The sequence below is a fragment of the Rhododendron vialii genome, chromosome 10a, assembly GCF_030253575.1.
Source record: "Rhododendron vialii isolate Sample 1 chromosome 10a, ASM3025357v1".
Lineage (NCBI taxonomy): Eukaryota > Viridiplantae > Streptophyta > Magnoliopsida > Ericales > Ericaceae > Rhododendron > Rhododendron vialii.
The window spans coordinates 34,338,138-34,358,044 of NC_080566.1; the positions used below are offsets into that span (position 1 = coordinate 34,338,138).

At 38.7% G+C, this 19,907-nt stretch overlaps 2 protein-coding genes across 3 annotated transcripts; one reads left to right on the forward strand and one right to left on the reverse strand.

The window, feature by feature from the left end:
• Positions 1-5,129: 5,129 nt before the first annotated feature.
• Positions 5,130-13,292, forward strand: LOC131302408 (nucleobase-ascorbate transporter 11). Of its 2 annotated transcripts, none has more exons than XM_058329015.1 (10): positions 5,130-6,170; positions 6,674-6,771; positions 6,877-7,047; positions 7,293-7,393; positions 7,938-8,073; positions 8,263-8,313; positions 9,859-10,146; positions 11,074-11,308; positions 11,374-11,428; positions 11,984-12,061. In XM_058329015.1, the coding sequence occupies exons 1-9, from the start codon at positions 5,504-5,506 to the stop codon at positions 11,394-11,396; spliced, it is 1,770 nt and encodes a 589-aa protein (XP_058184998.1). In that variant the 5' UTR covers positions 5,130-5,503; the 3' UTR covers positions 11,397-11,428; positions 11,984-12,061. The 2 variants fall into 2 exon arrangements, with proteins under 2 accessions (XP_058184998.1, XP_058184997.1); XM_058329014.1 differs by lacking the exon at positions 11,374-11,428 and adding an exon at positions 12,727-13,292 and having other exon boundaries at positions 5,134-6,170; positions 11,984-12,264.
• A 936-nt stretch (positions 13,293-14,228) lies between these two features.
• On the reverse strand, positions 14,229-19,272 carry LOC131302409 (putative U-box domain-containing protein 50). Its single transcript, XM_058329016.1, has 8 exons — positions 18,677-19,272; positions 18,215-18,327; positions 17,953-18,080; positions 17,400-17,781; positions 16,915-17,055; positions 16,202-16,741; positions 15,297-15,995; positions 14,229-14,755 (listed from the first exon to the last, which is right to left on the reverse strand). The coding sequence occupies exons 1-8, from the start codon at positions 18,846-18,848 to the stop codon at positions 14,558-14,560; spliced, it is 2,373 nt and encodes a 790-aa protein (XP_058184999.1). The 5' UTR covers positions 18,849-19,272; the 3' UTR covers positions 14,229-14,557.
• Between the last annotated feature and the right edge of the window lie 635 nt (positions 19,273-19,907).

A 19,907-nucleotide genomic window follows, 5' to 3' on the forward strand; every position in this document is an offset into this window, starting at 1 on the left:
CATATGCTACGATATGGTAAACTAATACGTGTACCTATCCTGTGTTTGAGTAAAACTCTTGCGATACCACACAATCCATGATGTCATACACGATACTTTTTTCAATATTAGAAATGTTATATTGTTGAAGACGTGAAGTTTTGTATCATTACAATGTTTAATCAATGTGTAATGAACTTGTAACTGGTATCGAGTATGATTATTATTTTTAGCTTATAGTTACAATCAGTTACGGATCGTACTATATGTATCTTTACACTTATTTATGTATCTTACGATACATGATACCTATCCCGATACGATACATGAAATGAAAAAATGATACACGATACGTATTCCGTTTGACAACCTTGGTTGTGGGCTTGTAATCTTTCTTGTTTTGGATAGGTGGTGATAATTTCTATCAATCCTATAGAAATGGAAATTTTTACCATAATTCTGTTTAGTGGGTGTTGACTGGTGAAATCACAAGTTTAATTTGGTGCAATGATCAGTACAATGTAATGGTTTGTGTAATATTATAAGTGGAAATTTTCTTTTAGGAATTTTTGGGGGAATTTGAGTGCATTTTAAATCATGGGGAATTTTGTGAGGACTTAATGGACTTTGGTTCTAGTTGAATTTCGTACATTGGCAGTGGAAAATGTTGTTTTGAATAGATTAGCTTTGGAAGGTTTTCTCACCAGCAGTTGATGAAGGATTTCATGGTTGTTTTGGAAAATTTCTTAGACAGGGCACAAGATTGGAGAAAATGTGCTTGGACATTTCTTTTTCTTTTTTTTTTATAATTCATTTGATTTGATCATTGCCGTTTTTATCTTGGTTTGGTTTAGCCCATTAATTTAGGTAGACTTGGTGCTTGGAATGAAAGAGGATAGATTTACCAAAGTGTTTGTTGCCTGTGAAAGTATATCCTATTTAGTTTGTGATCTTTCACTGCTTTGTCGTCATTAGCAGTGAATTCCTTAGATCTGTTCTGCTCTGGAATAGCTAGAATTCTAACTGTATCAAGACCTACGAAACCTAGGTACAGTTTCGAGGGCACATAACCCCTCCTAAAAGGTAACAGAGGCGTGCTAGTTAAGAAGCACAGATACCTGACACAAGATACAGCACGACTCAGACAAAAAAACGATATTTCTATCAAATTAGGGAGTAATTTGGGGATTAACACAAATTATATTAGTATTGTGAAGATGTAAAAACAACCCATGTAGCAACAACAATCATGAAATAAACTTTTTACAACTAAGCATGGATGGATTTTTTGAACCTCTCCGGGGCTCCCCTTCCATTTTTTATAATTGTCTCCTGACCTTTTAAGTGTCTCCAGTGTGTCCACAATGTGTACATGCAACTGAAAAAATATGACGAGAAAATGGGACATTTATTCGAGCATGTCCTATATGTGTTCGGAGACTGTCTGTGTTTGAATGGACACTTGAGAATTTGTGTGTTCCTGCTTCTTAGGTGTATAGATTTCCTGCCAGATTTTATATACATGTATGTGAGCATAGTTCATCAATGAAATCTTTTCGACTTCCTTTTTTCCCTTGTATCTCTAGTGACGATAACTACTTGTTTTATTGTTTACCGACTGCTTGACTGTTTTTATTTATGAGACTGTATGGTAATGACACTTTGTCACAGCCCAGTATCCCCAACTACCCAATTGGAGCCCAATGGGGTCCGAGAGAATACTTTGAGGCCTTGAAGTTACGACCAGATAAACTTCGAGGGCCTTCAAGAGACTCGTGCTGGCAATCCCTTGAACACTAGCCGGGGTTCTGTGTAAACCCCACAATGTGAGTGTGCATAATTAGCAAAACTCTAGTTATATTTGCACTAATGCTTCTGTTTCTCTGTGCCAAAAATTGGGGTATATTGTGCCCATGGAGCCCCCTAGTAAGATAAGGAGGGATACTAAAATAAGAGTGATTCTCTAACCTGATTCTGACATATACTTCTCTGACATATACTTGTCTCATTTTCTATCCAAAACTGTTTGTTGCAGAGACTATAGATCAACATGTGTGTGTCGCAGATTGAATTCATTTGATGTTACTTTTTTATTGCTCTAAAGACTTGTAACCCTAGCTTCATTTGTAGCGATAGTGTAACTCCCAAGTATTTGAAAATAATTTTCAATCACAGAATGATGTCCATATCAGTTGTGGTTTTCTTTTTGTGATTGTCCTTTAATTCTATATTTTACTTGTATCCCCTAAAGCCTGTGAATACTCAAAGTTTCATGAGTTTTCAAGATTTTACTCGAATTTTAGCAAAAGTTGCTCTCCTGGGTTGTTTCTATCGGTTGATTGAAAGGCTGGGTTTTCGCAACTTATTGAATCCTTACAGTACCATGAGATGAAGGCAGGAGTCGCCCCCAGTTTGTACTGTATTATGATTGACTCAACTTTCATCAAGATTTGCCAATAACTCTTCGGGTGAGATTTTATTATGAAGGTTAAAAGTTCTGGGACGCCGTCTACAGTTCAATGGACCATGAAATCACAATGTTGCTCTTTGCGCTTTGACGTATCAAATTGTGGTCAGTATAATTTATTTAAGTTTCTTCCCAAGGCAATAAGCTAACAAATTGCTCTCAGGCCGTTAGTTAATCCATAACTTTTAAGATAAATGACTTGAATCTTTGCAACTAATTTTCAAAAGCTAGTGAACTATCATGATGTTTAATTGAGTTATTAAATAAAGGGGCTGGTTCCATGGACACAATATTTAACATAGTAGTAACATTTAACCTAGTGAAAATAGGTATCTCGATTGTTTAGAGAGAGAGAGAGAGTGTGTGTGTGTGTGTAAGGGGGGGGGGGGGGGGGGGGGGGGGGGGGGGGTGGTGGTGGTGGGGGTGGGGTGGGGTGGAGGATGAGACCGACGGTGGCAATAGCAGGGGCGGGGAGGCCGACCGAAAGGTGAATCTGGGGCTTTGGTGACGGTGGTGGCTAGGGTTAGGGTTTGTTGGCACTGGTGTGAGAATGTTTTGGGTAAGAAGATGAGTATTTTAGGGAGTGGGTGTGTTTTGGGAGAAAGAAGTTGTCTTTTGTTAAGTTTTAATCTCAGTCATCAAAATCAAAGACTGAGATGGAGTGTAAAATGTTGTGCTAAATATTGTGTCCGCGAAATGCGCCTCATTAAATAAGAGGTATGGTAGTTTCAAGTTCCAACCATATTCAAGACCCCTCTCTTAATAACATTAACACCATGTGCCAGCCTTAATTTTGTCCCAACCACAAGTGATGAAGAAATCCTTGTAAATGTCATTTGGTGCATAATTCTATGATCTAACTGGAGTGGTTGAATGAAGGAATTTTGTGTACACCGGTGATAGGAGGGGGTGGTGGTGTTCCCCTCCGGACCGTTTTGAATTTTTTGGCCATTTTCCGAAGACAATTTGATAATCGGTTTCGTTCATTTTGTAGACCTTGACAAGAACACTAATCTTGTCAAAAATCATGCTTATCGGGTTTCAATATATACATGATCGGCACACGTGAATATTGAAGAAAAATAAAAATTGCGTTCTGATTTAGTGTGTTTTTGGATTCAATTTTTATTTTTTTCAATTTTCAAGTGTGTTGGTCATGTATTTTAAAGTCCGATGAGTATGATTTTTGGCAAGATTAATGTTCTCACCGAGTTCTAACAAATGAACGGAGCTGATCATCAAAGTGTGTTCATAAAATGGCCAAAAAATTGAAAATGGACCGGAGAGGGACACCACCACCCCTCCTATCCCCGCATATACAAAAGTTTCTCAGTTGAATGTTGGTGATAATTAAGAGGTTGATCGAGTGAGAATATAACAATAATTAGGGAGCTTTATTTGTCCTAGCTGGCAAGTTTAATATTGCCTGCACAAAACCGGTGGGGCCACAATAAGTTTGTCTTGTTACTAACTTTTAGACGGGACAATTAAGGTGCTTGATAATCGTATTTTGCTGTGTACAAAAAAAGTATCCGTTGCAGTGGTAATATGAATTTGATCTGGTATTTGCTGTCATTGTCTTGTTAGAGCAAACAATACTGTATACGGTTCATATTATTCATTCGCAGTTAAGAGATCGCAAGTTCTAGTTTTACGAATGCCAAATATTTTAAACCTTGGGGTCAATAAAGATTTGCTCGGTCGGTAATTTCAAAGTCCCAAGATTAGTTAAGATGTGCGTATGCTGGCCTAAAAACTCTTTCGTAAAAAATTTGTCCACTCCTCCTCTTCACTTTTCAACTAATCAACTTATAACAGTGCATGGATTATTTTGGCCAAAGCCTTTCCTCCTGATTCACCGGTTCAAAATGAGGACCGGATTTTGCACCTCTATCTTAATTCTCAAATTAAAAAATTCAAAGTGCTATCAACTCTCATGGAGTCAGTTCATGCTAAGAGTGAGGTGGTAAAACTTATGATAACATGTAGGTTATGCTTATCTTTTTCCACATAAAGAAAAAGAAGAATTTTCTTGAAAGGTGTCAAGATTGTGCTACCGTCAAGAAAGTATCCTGAGTGGAGGAATCCCCTCCCTCCCTCTAAGTCTTGAAGTTGATATGGAAAAATTTGTCTAGAGCCTCAAACCAAAAAGATCTTACTAATTGTTTAACCAATTTTGGAGCTAAAAAGTCTAAAATTGAATGTGATTAAACGTGACCTTTTACCAATTTCTTTCGCTAATCAGTGATTCTGGGCCCCTTCTAATTGTGCTTTCCACCACATTATTATCATCATGACCTGTCTTGGTCTTTGCTGAGTGCCAAAGTTATCTCCAACCTGAGGTCAAGTTCAACAACCGAGTCCACTCAGTGAGTAACCCAGTACAAGAAACTTCGTTTTTTTGCTGACCGGAAAAGGGTAGGGGAGGGGCGTCTCGGAGTAACAACCCTTTTTGGGCATGATCATATGGACTTTAAATTTGTGGCAGTCTCAAAAGAGACCAAAGAATTGTAATTTCTCTTGTCCACCAATAATTAGGTTCCGCTAAGATTTTTATTTTTTAAGTATTTATTTTCTGCTTTACAAGACATGTTATTTTCTTACAACCAAATGTTGCGGGAAGGTAAAAGTTTAACCACACGGAGACTCGAGCTTTGAACCTCTTCACCGCTCAAAATAAAACCGCTTGGGGTGAGTTATGAAAGTAGAAGAAACTTGAAACCGAAGGAACTCAAGCCGGTGACAGCATGACATAATTGACCCCTCTTTCAGTTTAAGCTCAAATTCTCAACGGTCATCACTAGGGGTGTTTCAGTAATTCAGTTAATGAAAGCGAACAACCAAAAACAGCCATAGAAAGATGCTGCTGCTACTACGTCTTCATCATCAACTATTCTGCTCACTCTCACTCTAGTATAAAATAGCAAGCATTCTCTCTCTCTCTCTCTCTCTCTCTCTCTGAGTTTTGCTTGAGGATTTGAAATTGCATTGGTTTGTTTCGTAGTCCAGCATTTTGTTCATTATTTTCCAAAAAGATTTGTACCCATCTGAGCTGTAATGGAAAGTGGGTCGAGCTCAAATCCCCCAGAAAGGCCAACTACACAAAAGGGTCTGAAGCTTGGTTCCATGCTCCCAAGGCTAGAGCCATTTGTACCAAGAAAAGGTCACGATCCAAAGGAATTGAGGTCTTGGGCCAAGAAAACTGGATTTGTCTCTAATTTATCTGGAGAGACTGGTATTAGTGTGAGCCAGACGGATAGGAATGACAAGATTGAAAATACTGAGCTTGATTTAGAAAAAGGTTTGGACAGAACTGGGTCCACTTCGCCCAAGATTGAAATTGATCCAGTTCTTGGGCGAACTAGGAAAAGAGGGATTGAAATTGAACCCTTTTGGAAGAGAAATAATGATGCTTTGGAGATGAGAGAGGGTACAGGGAGAGGTGAGAGTCAAAAGAAGAGAAATGGAGCTGAACCTAGTTTGGGGGCTAGAGAGGAAGTGAGTAAAGTTGGTTTTAATGGAAATGGGAATGGGGATAGGGTTGTAAAAGATGATGGGCATCAAGTTAGGACTACTGCCACGGTGGCTGAGCCGAAGAGAGACGAAGGGTTTGTGGAAAGCGATGAGGGTACCGATGTGTACCCGGATGGTGGAGAATCTGCTCTTGGAGGGGGGAGTGGTTCTTCAAGAATGAAGCTTGGGCTCAGAGAAAATTCGGGCTTTGGTTAGTATGAATTTCCTTCTATGATTTTAGTGAAGGGCTTTTGTTTTCGAGAGGATTTCGCTATTATTGGTCTCGTTTATGTTCCCTTATTTTTATGTTGTGGTCACTGCTGCATTTGTGAATTATTTGTAATGCTTTAGTGCACAATGAGAGAAATTGCAAAGATTGTGTTATGAGATGTAAATGAATTGGCGACAAATTTTATTTGCTGATCGAAAAAAGAACCCAACTTTAAGCATGACAGCACAAGTTTTAAGGAGTTAAGAGATAAGCTCTATTAGATGATATAGCTTCAGCGTTTAATGCTGCACATTATAAAACAGGTATCATGTTTATAATGAAATAATTAATGGAGGCTTATTCAGTTATGTGATGGGGTGGAAAATATTTTCCATGGATTCCCGATTACTGGAATTCTCAGGTTTCTGAAATTTGTTCAAGTTCAGTTCACTTGGTTGCATGCTGTCAATTTACTGTTGATTCAACTGTTTGTTGAACTGCAGTTCCGCTTATCTATTATGGGTTGCAGCACTATTTGTCGCTTGCTGGTTCACTTATTTTCATCCCCTTGATCATTGTACCTACCATGGGCGGAACAGATGTAAGCATCTGTTCTCAATTCTTTCCTTACGAATGCGTTAAGTGTTGAGAGGTGACATTGGTATGCATATGTATAAGCAGGATTATTTCCTTTATTCTATTGCAGGAGGACACTGCCACTGTAATTTCCACCATGCTGTTGGTGTCTGGCATTACCACAATACTGCACTCATATTTTGGTACCCGTCTTCCTTTGGTTCAGGGTAGTTCATTTGTGTATTTGGCACCGGCTTTAGTAATTATTAACTCGGAGGAGTTTCGAAATCTTACTGAACATGTAAGTTAAGCACATTCAAGAATTTCATTTCTTTGTACTTCGAAGTCATACAGGAATCCCTGGTTTTGTTAAAAAGACTTGCAAGTGCAATGGCTTGTTGTTTTGCATGTTTAAGCGTATAGGGGTCATAGATAGCTCTTAGCAGCCCAAATGCTATTTATGAAAATTGGATGTTTTTAGTTTATTTTTTCTTTCCATTACCTTCCTCTAGAACCAATTACTGACGCATGTTTGGCTAAGTGCAGAAATTTAGGCACATAATGAAGGAACTTCAAGGGGCTATAATAGTCAGTTCAATATTCCAAAGTTTCTTGGGATTCAGTGGCTTAATGTCTATTTTAGTAAGGTAATTCAGCAATTGTATTCACGTCTTTTCTTTTGGAAACTCGCTACATATCTTGGGAACAACAGGCCTTGCTGCTTGTTGGTATTCTTCCATTTCCATTTTTTCCCCAATATTAACATTGTTAGCATATAAACATCTATATTTATATAATATGTCCCTTCAGCTTCATTTAACCTGAATGTCTTGAAATAGTGCATGGCCCAGGTAGGTAGCTATATCGACTATTAGCGAAAACTGAAATACGATGTTGTGTTTTTCAAACCATCTAGTTCACCTCTTTTCTGCGTATATTTGTAAGTTGTTTCGGCATTCTTGTTTACAAGATGCCCTTGGAAGAGCTCAACGGACAACAGATTCATGTATCCGACCCAAATTGATTGGGAAGTAAGGCTTTGTTTGGTATGGTCTATTCTTGTTTAGAACCAAACAGTCACGCATACAACTGGTCATATATAGTTCTGCACATGCATTTAAGTTCTCAGTTCTGGGTTTGAAAGATAACTAATGTTTAAGCAATCTTTACCTGTTTCGTGTTGTGCTGCAGGTTGATAAACCCAGTTGTGGTTGCACCCACTGTCGCCGCGGTGGGCTTAGCATTTTTCAGCTATGGATTTCCTCAAGCTGGTAGTTGCGCTGAAATCAGCCTTCCCCTGATACTATTAGTTCTTATTTTCACCTTAGTAAGCAACTAAGCATCCTCTTTAGCATTTCAAATGTGATTTGGTTAAATGTTTCAGCATGGGTATTAGATAGCAATACACAGATTCAGCCTGTCCCGTCCTAGTAAAGGCATTTTCATGTTTGCACCCAATGTGGTTGCAATTTTTCAAATTACTCATCGTTAACTCCATAATGCCCTTTCTTTTCAGTACCTTCGAGGGATATCTCTTTTTGGACACCGGATATTTATTGTTTATGCGGTATGTATTTTTACTTTTTTGGAGTTTTCTTCTTATTCATTGTTCTTTTCCCGTTTTATTCTTTCCTGCGTAGCTCATAAGATTAGCCCCACCATGGTAAATTCTACCTATTGATTACAGCTTTAGGTTTGCTTGTGGTTAAGGGCAGGCACTGACCTCCTCCACGATAATAGCTACTCCAAGTGACAAGTCTTATTGTATGAACAATCTGAAATTGCACATATGCTTTTGGTTAATGACTTTATTATTGCTTTTATAGTAATAATTCCAAAGCGTACTTTTCCCTTTCCTCTCCACTGAAGAAATATTAATTATCTCCACCTGCTAGTTAAATTTGCACAAGTTAGAGGAAGTCCACCCTTGTGCCAAGTGCCACGCCAAAGCCAAAATTTGGCTTCAAGAATGGCAAAACCCTCTCCACCATTGTGCCAAATTCAACGTCAAATTTTGCCAATGCCATTCTTGGTGCCAACTTTGGCATCAAATTTGGAAATTTCTGAACTTGCCACATCACCTTCAAATGCGGGAAAGGTGGTTGTAAAGGGAGAAAAAAAATGTAGTTATGAGAAAATGGGATTTCATTGCACTAGTGGAGCGACCCTGCCATTTTTTTGCAAAAGGACACTATAGCCAGCCAAAAATGGCTTTGGCAATGCCATTTTACCATCTCAAATGATTCTATGTACCCTCTGAAATGATAGATAGCTTAGTTCTTGGTCCATTTTTATCTCACTGAAATTAACAGGCTTCCCACAAAATCACGAACTTCCCTTACACCTTTTTGCCACTCTTGGATCAAGTCAAAATGTTCTCAGTTGCAGCAATAACAGCAAGGATTTGTCTATAAGGTGAAGAGGAAAATTATCAAATCATAGAATTAATTTTATCAGTCATTTCTTTCAGTAGCAGAATATACCAATACTGTAAATATTGTTTGGCGCTAGTTGGGCGGAAGAGGTGTGCTTAGCGCCTAGGTCGACTAGTTGGCGCCTAGAGATTAGTCCGGTTTTTCATTATTGCAAAAAATATTTACACCGCTCCTACAAAGTTTGAGTAAGAAATGAAATAAGATTAGGAATAAATGAATTAAGACTAAAGTAACCACTGCAAAGTAACTCTTAACATATACCGTATTTTGTTACGTATGATGTATTTATTTTGTTATCCAATTTAGGCTTTGATATGTGCTATGTATATATCACATATGTTTTGATCAAAATAAGACTTAACACCTTGTACTATTTACTATTACATGTTTAATCCCAAAATACTTTTAGAACTTATGAACTATACCCCTAGATTATCGCCACCTAGCTCAGTCGGTGACTAATTGCCGCCTAGCCCATTAATTGGCAGCTAATTGCTGACTAATGTAAAAGCACCAAGTTACTGCCTAGACCCTAAAGTCTGGGCGTTGGAGGTCCGCCGTCCGCCCAGGCTGACTCAACACTAGAATATACTTGGTTTTCGTTTCTTCTTGATCCTGTTTGGCATATGTACATACCAATCTCTAAGTAACCTTGCCAAAATTATTAAGTTTTGCAGGTCCCCCTGAGTGTTACAATTATCTGGGCCTATGCATTCTTCTTGACAGCTGGTGGGGCTTTCAATTACAAGGGCTGCAGTCCGTCCATACCCAGTTCCAACATCTTAGTTGATGCTTGCAGAAAGCATGCATATACAATGAAGCATTGCAGGACTGATGTTTCAAATGCCTGGACAACTGCTGCATGGGTCAGGATTCCCTATCCCTTGCAGTGGGGTATCCCCATCTTCCGGTTTCGGACTGTGTTTATGATGATCATCGTGTCGCTGGTTGCATCAGTTGATTCGGTAAGCAATCTGTAAGGCAATGCTTGATTTTCCTGAATGGTAGTGAGGGCACAGAAATTGATTTGCATCAGTTGATTCGGTTTCGGACTGTGTTTATGATGATCATCATGTTTAATCCCAAAATACGTTTTAATGGTTCCGCATTAAAACGTCCCTTTGGCTCCTCGGTTCTTGGATGTATAGGGGGCCACTGTTTCAGTGGTTTTATGAGAGCAGCCACTTTGTGAATATATTGTCAGAGGCTAAGTCTGTCTCCAATCCTCCTCCGCCGATACCTCCAATGATTGGGGACTAGATGAGTTCTGTTATTGTTGTTGTTGTAGTGAGGGGATATATAAATCTATAGGATGAGTATTCCCACAGGTCTAATAGTGAGGGTTTAGCAACATGTATCTCCCATCGTATTTTATCCCATATATTGTAGGATTGTTTATAGTCCATCCACCGTCCATTGCAATCAAATGCTGGAAATGACCTCCCACAGGTTTCTGTATTCAATCCGCGTCTAAATCGGCCAATGAAATGTGCCCTAATAGGATGGACCACTAATAGCACAGAATGCCCTACTGTCTTCTCAGCAAATACACCTCCCTTGCAATATCCTTTTTCTTGCAAATATTCACCCTGTCAAATGGGCCTATGGCACAAAGTGTCAAATGATCGATAGCGAGGGGGCACTGCTGTCATTTGGCCTCAAACCCTTGGAATTGACGGGCAAAAATTTCCTTTGTGCCTCCGGTGAAATAGGAAGCACCCTTCTAACATAAGGTTGTTTCCTGTGGGTACAAAGGCTGATTGGCTGCAATTATCATAATGAGAAGCTCAAAAACTTAGAACATGAATTTTTACCCATCAGTTACAGAGTGAATGTACAAAGGAGAGTTTATATCGTTATCTAAAGCTGACCCAAATGCCTCACCTTACCAGGTTGGAACGTATCATATTGCATCTGTTCGAATTAACTCAAAACCCCCTACTCCAGGTATTGTCAGCAGAGGAGTTGGGGTGGAAGGTTTCTGTAGTGCGCTGGCTGGACTTTGGGGCACAGGGACTGGATCAACAACCCTGACAGAAAACGCGCACACAATCAACATAACAAAAGTAGCAAGTCGAAGGGCTGTGGAAATTGGAGCAGTTTTCTTGATCTTCTTCTCATTTATAGGTAATACATTTTGAATTCTCCGACTCAGAAAAATGTGATTGGGACCTGAACTACTACTATTGCAGATTCTTCAATTGTGTTTCCATGAGCATGTGGGCATCAGGAGAAGCAAAGGACTAGGTTGTTAACTTGCAACTGTCTAACTGATTCTTATGTATTGGACGTGTCAAAATTTAAATGCTCATTGGAATATGGACCATAATATATACAGGAAATTCAGAATATGTGATAGATTCAAATGTGCCTTCATTCATCTAATTTTCATGTCAAGGACACATGGACAGCGGGAATATTCATATCTTGGTATATTTATGTCACTTTCAAAGGTTAATTGTGTTTAATCTGCCATAGACCGTTGCATGCATAATATGGGTGTCTCATGCACAGATCTGTAGTACCCTTGAATACTAAGTGTGCTTCCTAGGTAAATGTCCACTGAAAAATGTTGGGCACATGTACCATACCCTCACTCAACTGTTGAGTTTCAGAGGCATGTACTGTACATTCCAAAGACTCCATAATCCATATAGCATAGTTCTACATAAATAATATGCTTTTTTTTTTTACCCTGGTACATCCAGGCAGGAACATTTTAGATGATTATAGTTATAGGCATTGGTTTTGCACTTTTACAAAGGTAAGTGATAAAATTCTTTCTTGAACTTTGTTTAATAGGGAAAGTGGGTGCCATCCTTGCTTCCATACCACAAGCCTTGGCTGCTGCCATTCTATGCTTCATATGGGCTCTAATTGTGGCACTGGGTCTCTCAACGCTGCAGTATTGCCAATCGGGGAGTTTTAGAAACATGACAATAGTTGGTGTTTCACTTTTCCTTGGTTTATCGATCCCCGCATATTTTCAGCAGTATCAACCTGACACCAGCTTGATCCTGCCTAGCTATCTTGTTCCTTATGCAGCAGCGTCAAGCGGTCCAGTCTACACTGGCAGTAGACAAGTAAGTCATTTCTTCCACATTACATCTTCTGCCTTCTGTTTTCGGATGGTTGGATTAATTGTGGCGAGTTGAGACCATTGCTCAAAATAAAGCCTTTGATCAGTAGAAGATAGACTTTTTCTTGAAGGAAACACGTGATTGACTTTCTTCATCCCTTAACAGCAAATGCAGGCTCTCAAAATCCTGGTTCTGTTTTATCTTCTGCTTAGCTTGAAGTACTGAGTCACTTTTTTGTTTTGTTTTGAGAAGTTAGACGTGTTGAATCAAAACCAATCATACAAAATATCATGGCTGTTGTGGTTCCTCTTTCAAACCAAAAAATATGCCACATCATAATGGATGAGTTCTCTACGTGAAAATTCTATTCCTGATGCTTTTTCTTTTCATTATGACGGTAAGAGCTGACCTGTTTTTTTTTTTTTCCGCCCCATTTTTTTTGTTAATTTTGGGGATGAGAATCAGTTTGATTTTGCTATAAACGGGCTTCTGTCATTGAACATGGTGGTCACTCTACTGGTGGCATTAGTATTGGACAACACCGTTCCAGGTAGCTGGCAAGAACGAGGGGTGTATATATGGTCAAGTGCAGAAGACATAACAGCGGATCCATCGTCACTTTCAGACTATAGTTTGCCGAAAAAAGTTGCTAGGTTTTTCGGTTGTGCAAAATGTTTAAGCTGATATCATATCGTATTGAGGAGCTGCTTTGTTTGGAGGCCAGCATAGGGAATGCAGCACAGTCTCTGTAGTATTGCTCTATTAGTTGATAGATATATAATATATAGATCGATTTCCTCAAAAGTTCAATTCTTTTTTAGTACCTTTGATTGTCAATATTGGTGGTGCTAGCCATTTGTAAGTGAAACACACAAAGGGTGATCCCAAATTATAATTGCATCCTCAGCAGATGGATAGATTGGTGTTCTTGGAGACTCTTATTTTGATGAATGTTGGTTATGTTGTGTTTTTTATGTCATACTGTAAAACAGAACATGGGGTGGTTTAGATTTTAGTCAATGCATTCTCTCTCTCTCTCTCTCTCTCTCTCTCTCTCTCTCTCTCTCTCATATTGTCCCTGTTTTATCTTCCAAAAAGTCTCGGAACAACTTTAAAACAAAACTCTGGACACAACTGTATTCAGAGCCGTTAAATGTATGTGAGTGCATGTACATCCAACAGCACTGGATGCAATAGTGCTTCGATGTATATGGGTGCATGCACGAACATCTTATGGCTCTGGATACAGTGGTGCTCAATTCTAGATATATTAGTGTCTGGAATTGTGTTTTAAAATTGCGTCAGTAGAATTGCTCTTTTATCTTCTGAGGAGGAGCATTAGAATTTCCTGCATGTCCGTCCGCAACCTCCCCCCCCCCCCCCCTCCCCTTTTTCTTTTTTTCTTTTTTGGCGATCAACTTGATGTTTTTGTACAAGCGCTCGGCAACTTCTATAAAATTAACCATTCAAATTGTGATGATGGTATCTCGAAGGGTTCACCGGGTGCACTACAAGCCCTAGTGCATTTGCATAAGAAAAGAAAACTTTCTAAATAGAACTGCTAAATGAACCAAGCTATTCTAATCTGAGTTCGTATTCGTTCGTTAAAAGCTTGTTTAAGATTGGCTTGTTTCATAACCAAGCTTGAATATTTTTTTGAAGCTCGTTAAGATTTCAAGCCAAGCTTGAACAAGCTACTACTCGGCTTGTTCGGCTTATTAAGTATAAAAAATTCAAGCTTCTTGATATCGGCCCGTAATTGTCTTGATTAAAGCTTGTTTGCGATCGGCTCGTCTCATATAAATGAGCTAAGCTCAAACATATTTTTGAAGCTCGTTATGTTATCAAACTAAACTTGATCAACTACCTGTTTGGCTCGTTTGACTCATTTATCACCCCTAAATAGAAACTATCTCAAAGAAAGTAAAGGGAAGAAAAGAAAAATTCATAACCAATCTCAAAAAAAGTAAAGGGAAAACAGATGACTAATGATAAACCCCCATATTTCTCCATTTTTGTAGTTTACACTTTACATATTGTCAAACTTTTCTGCAAGGAAACATGACCCAGGTCTTGAAAATCAACATTTTCTTTTGAATTTGTGTCCGGGGAACTGACATCCTCTTCGGATCCCAAGAATGTAAACATAGAAGCTTTGCTCCGGTTTTAATTGGGCTTCCCGCAAGTGAGCGGTGGATTGAGCCTTCGGAATTAGTCAAGATGCTCGTAAACTGGCCCAGACAGCCGAGTTATCGAAAAAGAAAGGAAAAAAAAAAAGAGATGCCAATTTGACATTTCAAGAAAGGGGAATTGATCTCTTATTGTGCCAGTCATGGATTAGGGAACGGAGGGCGTGATTAGAGATGAGTAATTTGTGGTTAAGTTTTAGATTAGTCATCGGTGACGTATCGTGTCCGGTCCTAAACCATTCCTCCATGGCTTCTAGCTCATATGAAAATCCATCAGCTGCTAAGTGTGGATTCTTCATCACATCCTGCACCCATAATTCACATTTAGAGTATATTAAATTTAACGAATGGCAAAAAAAGAAAAAAAAAAGAAGCCAACTAACTTACCTAACTTATTTTTGAGGTGGCTTTTTTCAATGCAAGTAATCTTTTTTTTTTTTTTTCACTTTTGATCAAAACATTTATCCCTTTTGATTCGTCTCAGCGAGAAAATCAGAAAAGTAAAAAGTCACAGGAAAATGTTTTGATCAACAAGATACTACTATTGCGGATCAAAAAAAAAAACAAGATACTACTATTCATCTCGTTTAATTTATCTTGTGTGAAAAGTTCTAGTTATTTTAGATCGACTCGTAAATGGTTCGGTTAAAACTTGTTTGAGATCTATTCGCCTAACTAACAAGCCAAACTTGAACCCATTTTTTTTTTTATGCTCGTTAAGATTTCGAACCAAACTTGAACAGTTCGGCTCGTTTATCGGTCCTAAAGCCAATACACTTGCTTTCCCTGAATTTCAGTATGGGTCTTTCTAGCTGCAAAAATGGGAGGTAGAACTCAGAAGCAAACCTGAAAGATAGGGCAGATAAACACTCTTGGTACATCTGAGTCTTCCTCTTCACCCCCTTCGGCGGCTGCCTCATGCTCTCTGCCTGCCATTATTTCTTCGGCTTTTTTCCTCACCAGGTCGATCTCTCTCTTCACTGTCGCCATTGACAACTCCGTGTCTGGTGGCCCATCATTAGCAGATAGACATCTCAGGGCTATCCCAGCAAGTCCCACAGCCAAGTCCACAGGCCATTTCCCAGCCCCGTCGTCTAGAACCTTAACGATGTGTGCTCGGTCCATTACTATCGCTTCGTCAACAAGCCCGGCCCAATTCCTCCCGGTCAGAAGTTGTAGCACTAGATTCCCAAAAGCCCAAAAATCTGATTCCATATTAGGTAGATAATACCAAGAAGTCCTAAAGCCATAGATTTTCGCAACAAGATTGCGATCCAAGAGGATTTTGGACGGGTTGAGGTTGCCGTGAGCAATGGGCCTAGGCCGGGCTGAGTGAAGGAAGGCCAAGCCCGAGCAAACTTGGGCAGCCATTTGTACTCGGGCATGCCAATTGAGGTTACTATCTCTAGAGCTTCTGGGGGCGTAGAATAGTGCATCCCTTAGGCATCCGTTGTGCATGTATTCGAACACAATGCATTTTGGCTCGGAGCAGAATCCGATCATGGAAACTAGATGTGGGTGCCGGATTTGGCTGAGGACCTTCACCTGCATGAAGTTTGTTGAGTGACATAACAGTCGTAATGTGAAAAGAAAATGCTCGAAGACGACCTAGCTAGTCGGAAAATAAAAGTAACGACTAGAAAGAAAATGATATACTAGAAATCCAACCAGGATTCCAGAATGATGTGACAGTGACATTTTAAAATTACGAGCCTGGGTTTTATAGTTTGGATTGAATTAATCGTCGTTACCTCCGCTTGGAAATCTTCATGAGAGAGTCCATTCTCTGAATCATACAGCTTGATTGCCACTGCTGTATGGTTTAACTTCCCCCTATACACATTCGTCGAATCACCAGCAGATTTCAACCTCAATCGCTCCGAGAAATTATCTGTGGCAACCCTAATCTCCTCAGCCGTAAACTCTTTACATTCGAAGCTCGAGTCAGTCAACCGGTTGGCCATCCCTATTGCGTCCTTCTCCTTGCAAAACTCAATCCTACGCTGCAAAACGTCTCTCTGCCTCCTCCACTCCTCAATCTCGCGAAGCATCTCCGCTCTTTTAGTCACCGCCTTATCAAGCTCCGCCTCAACACTATATTTTGCAAGGGACGATTGTTGGAGTCTATTGGAGAGCTCGCGTTGGAGTTCCAGCATGGAACTAAGCTTACCCTTCTTCCCTTCAAATTCATTTAGAACTTCACAGACTTCTTCTTCTGCGTTGTCTAATTCTTTCTTTAGATCAACTCTTGTTGCAATCTCTTCATCTATACGAGCTTCAAGTTCCTCAGACTGACAAAAAAGAAAAGAAAAAGAGAACAGTTTTGTTCGTTAAGTTGCTTTCTTCGGTGCTGTTTGGTAAAATTGAAAGTTAGGTTTCCAAAACTGAAATGCTAAAATTCAAATACTGGAAAACAAACCTATTTGATACAATATTCAAATTTCCAAAGGGTTAAAGAGATTACCCGACGTGTGCATAAGCAAATAGCCCATTCAGCTCTAGCATTTCTTTCAACATTGGCCTTGGCTTCTTTTTTCTTGGATTCAGTCACATCACGCGCTCTTCCAATTTTAATCCTCAACATCTCAACTGTATCTCCAGCACTCTGACATTGTCACAAAATGGGAAATTTTCACTTCTATTGAAGCCAAAAAAGAAAAAGAAAAAAAAGAACCATTTCATTGTTAAAATTTGATTTCTAATGAGCATCAAATGGATTTGGCAAGCCTTGCATCCAAACATACCAAATGTGGCTATCACTATCCTATGCAAATGAAGTCAAAAGATGAGAAAGATAATGAAAGCAAAAGTCATTGACAGAAGCAAATTAAGTGGACTTGTTCAACATAAAACATCATCAGTTTTGAAATTACTGACAACTAATCACTGCCACTTTTGACAGCACAATTCAATCTAAGTTTCAAAAAATCTAAAAACAAGAAAATTTACCTTACTTTCCTGCACATCTGGACCATTCCACAAGGTTTCATTCTCTGCCTCTGGCCCTACTTCATCAGAATTCAAAGATATCAGTTGATGGAAATAACTCTCAATTTCTTCCACATTATTTTCCCATTGATCCGGGGAACGACTAGGCATTGAAGATGATGCTGTGGGACATAGATTTTTTTCATTAGGTTTTATTTGCCCTGACCAATCTCCAAGAGTACCCTTTCCATTAGCCCTATCTCCTTGATCATCCTCTATGAATCCTTCACTATTTTCTTCCCTCAGGAAAACCAACTTCCCTTCACTGAGTATGAATAATTGACAGAACTCCGGTTTGCGATGATGAATTTGAAATGATCCACTAAGTGCGCCGTGAGATTTTCTACAGATGAGAAAGCAGAGAAAACAATAATTAAATCTTGAAAACCGTAAATTTCCCAAAAAAAAAAAAAAAACTCGAAAGCCATATATGATCAAAGAACTAGAATTGAGAAATTTCCTCAGAAAATCGCAATATAGTTCAGTTTATACTAAAGAAATAAAGCCTTATTACCCAGATGAGGACTTCATGAGTGTAATCTCCATGACCAATTTGGTTATCCGAAAACGCGATATCACTTCCAGCAAGAGCTTCTGGAGAGGCTCATTGCATTTCTCAATTTTCAAAACTTCAGCTTTGACCTACGAAAATTCCAGAATCAATATTTTCCAAGTGTTAGAGCAAACTATATAGCAAATTGCCCATATACTTCCACTTTATGCTAAATATTATTAAGAAGAATATTGTATAGGTATGTATAGGTATCTGATCAAACCTTGCCACAAAAAGCTTTGTATCTAGAGAGTAACTTGTCATTTTCCTCTTCTTTCATCTTCCTAATACCTTCCGATCTCTCATCACTCATGTAATTTGCAGGAAGTTTCCCCACTGCCAAACACAAGATTAAACCCAAATAACCAGTTGAACATTCCTTAATCAATTCAAGGAAAATGATCATATGTATGAACATTTATAACTTTTTGTTATATCCAGGTGTCCGGGCCAGTTTACTCGCACCGTGACTGATCTGGGGACTATATATGTACCCATGTGTCCACTAGCGCGGCCGGAGCAAATGCTCCTTATGGACTGGCCCCCAAATGAGTTGATAGCACATGAGAAGTTTTGAACCTGAGATCTTAGGAGAGAGCAAACACCTAAAAATCTCAAGTCTTGACCAGTAGGCCTACCCTCGGGATTATGTATGTATGTAGTTATATGAGACTTACAGACTTACATGGGGTGTAAACATAATCTTTGGATGTGTTGTTAGCTGCATGTAGAAAGAGAATCACTATGGAGATTGAAGGAGAAGACCACTTTCTTAGTGCCCATTCCAAAGTAGAAAACCCTTCCTGTTGATCAGTTCCAATGGCAACATAGACCTTTTCTGCTACTTGAGTACCCATTGTAAAGCTTCACCCACTAGCTCAAGTTCATAAGAAAACCAAAATTTGGCTGGAAAGTTTGCTGAGAAAATGTGGATCTTGGCCACACCAGCCACCTAATTCAAGAAATGGCCGAAGCCATTCTTGAAGAAAGTGTGAAGTTAGAACTTTAAAGAAAAAGCAATGGGCGAGGTTGAATTTGATGTCCAGGTTTCCAAAAGGTCTGTTAAGGACTGTTTGCCTTGGAGGTTTTCAAAAAGGAGAGTCAGCATGCATCTCCGACCCTTGCTTCAAATTTGAGAACGCAAAACTTTTTTTTTGTAAAGGTTTGTGCGGCCATTTAGAAAGTTCAAATTTGACGTCTTTAAAAAGAAACCGTCCAATCAATATGCCAATACTATATTTTCTAAAATCTATTTTAAATCCTCTTATTATTTTCCAATTATCTAATTATGAAAAAGATTCGGGGACTCACGCAATAAAATAATCAACGAAAAAATTGACATCTTATCTACTACATGTCAAATTTGACATTAAATGGGAGATGCCGAATACCGCGTAAGTGATATAAGTAATTGGCATTTTGTTAAAATTGTTTAAAACGTCAATTCTTTCACCTGATATGTCACGTCAAATTCTATAGAGATATTTTTAGAGGCTAAACTATTCGCTTTATTTGTCTGTTTTTATATACGGAGACTGTTGGTAGGATGGCAAAGTTTTGGACTTTGTATTTTTATATACCAGCAGTGATGCCAAAGGTACAATTGGATCCTCTTCATTGGGTATCTTCATTTGGTATTTGATTGATTTGATATGTTGTTTGAATTTTTATATGGATGTTGCTTTGAGCCTTTTTTGATTCATTTTATACTCTATTCGTTCCATATTGAGAGTCCACTATGAAAAATTGTGTCATTTTTCAAATAAAAAAATCAAGTACTTCCATGTATAATTTTTTGAATTTTTTCGCACCAAATTAAAGTACTAATCGAGATCTTTAATACGGTGTGAAAAAATTTGAAAAATTATGCACAGAAGTAATTAATTTTTTGATTTGAAAAGAGGTAAGAAAGATAA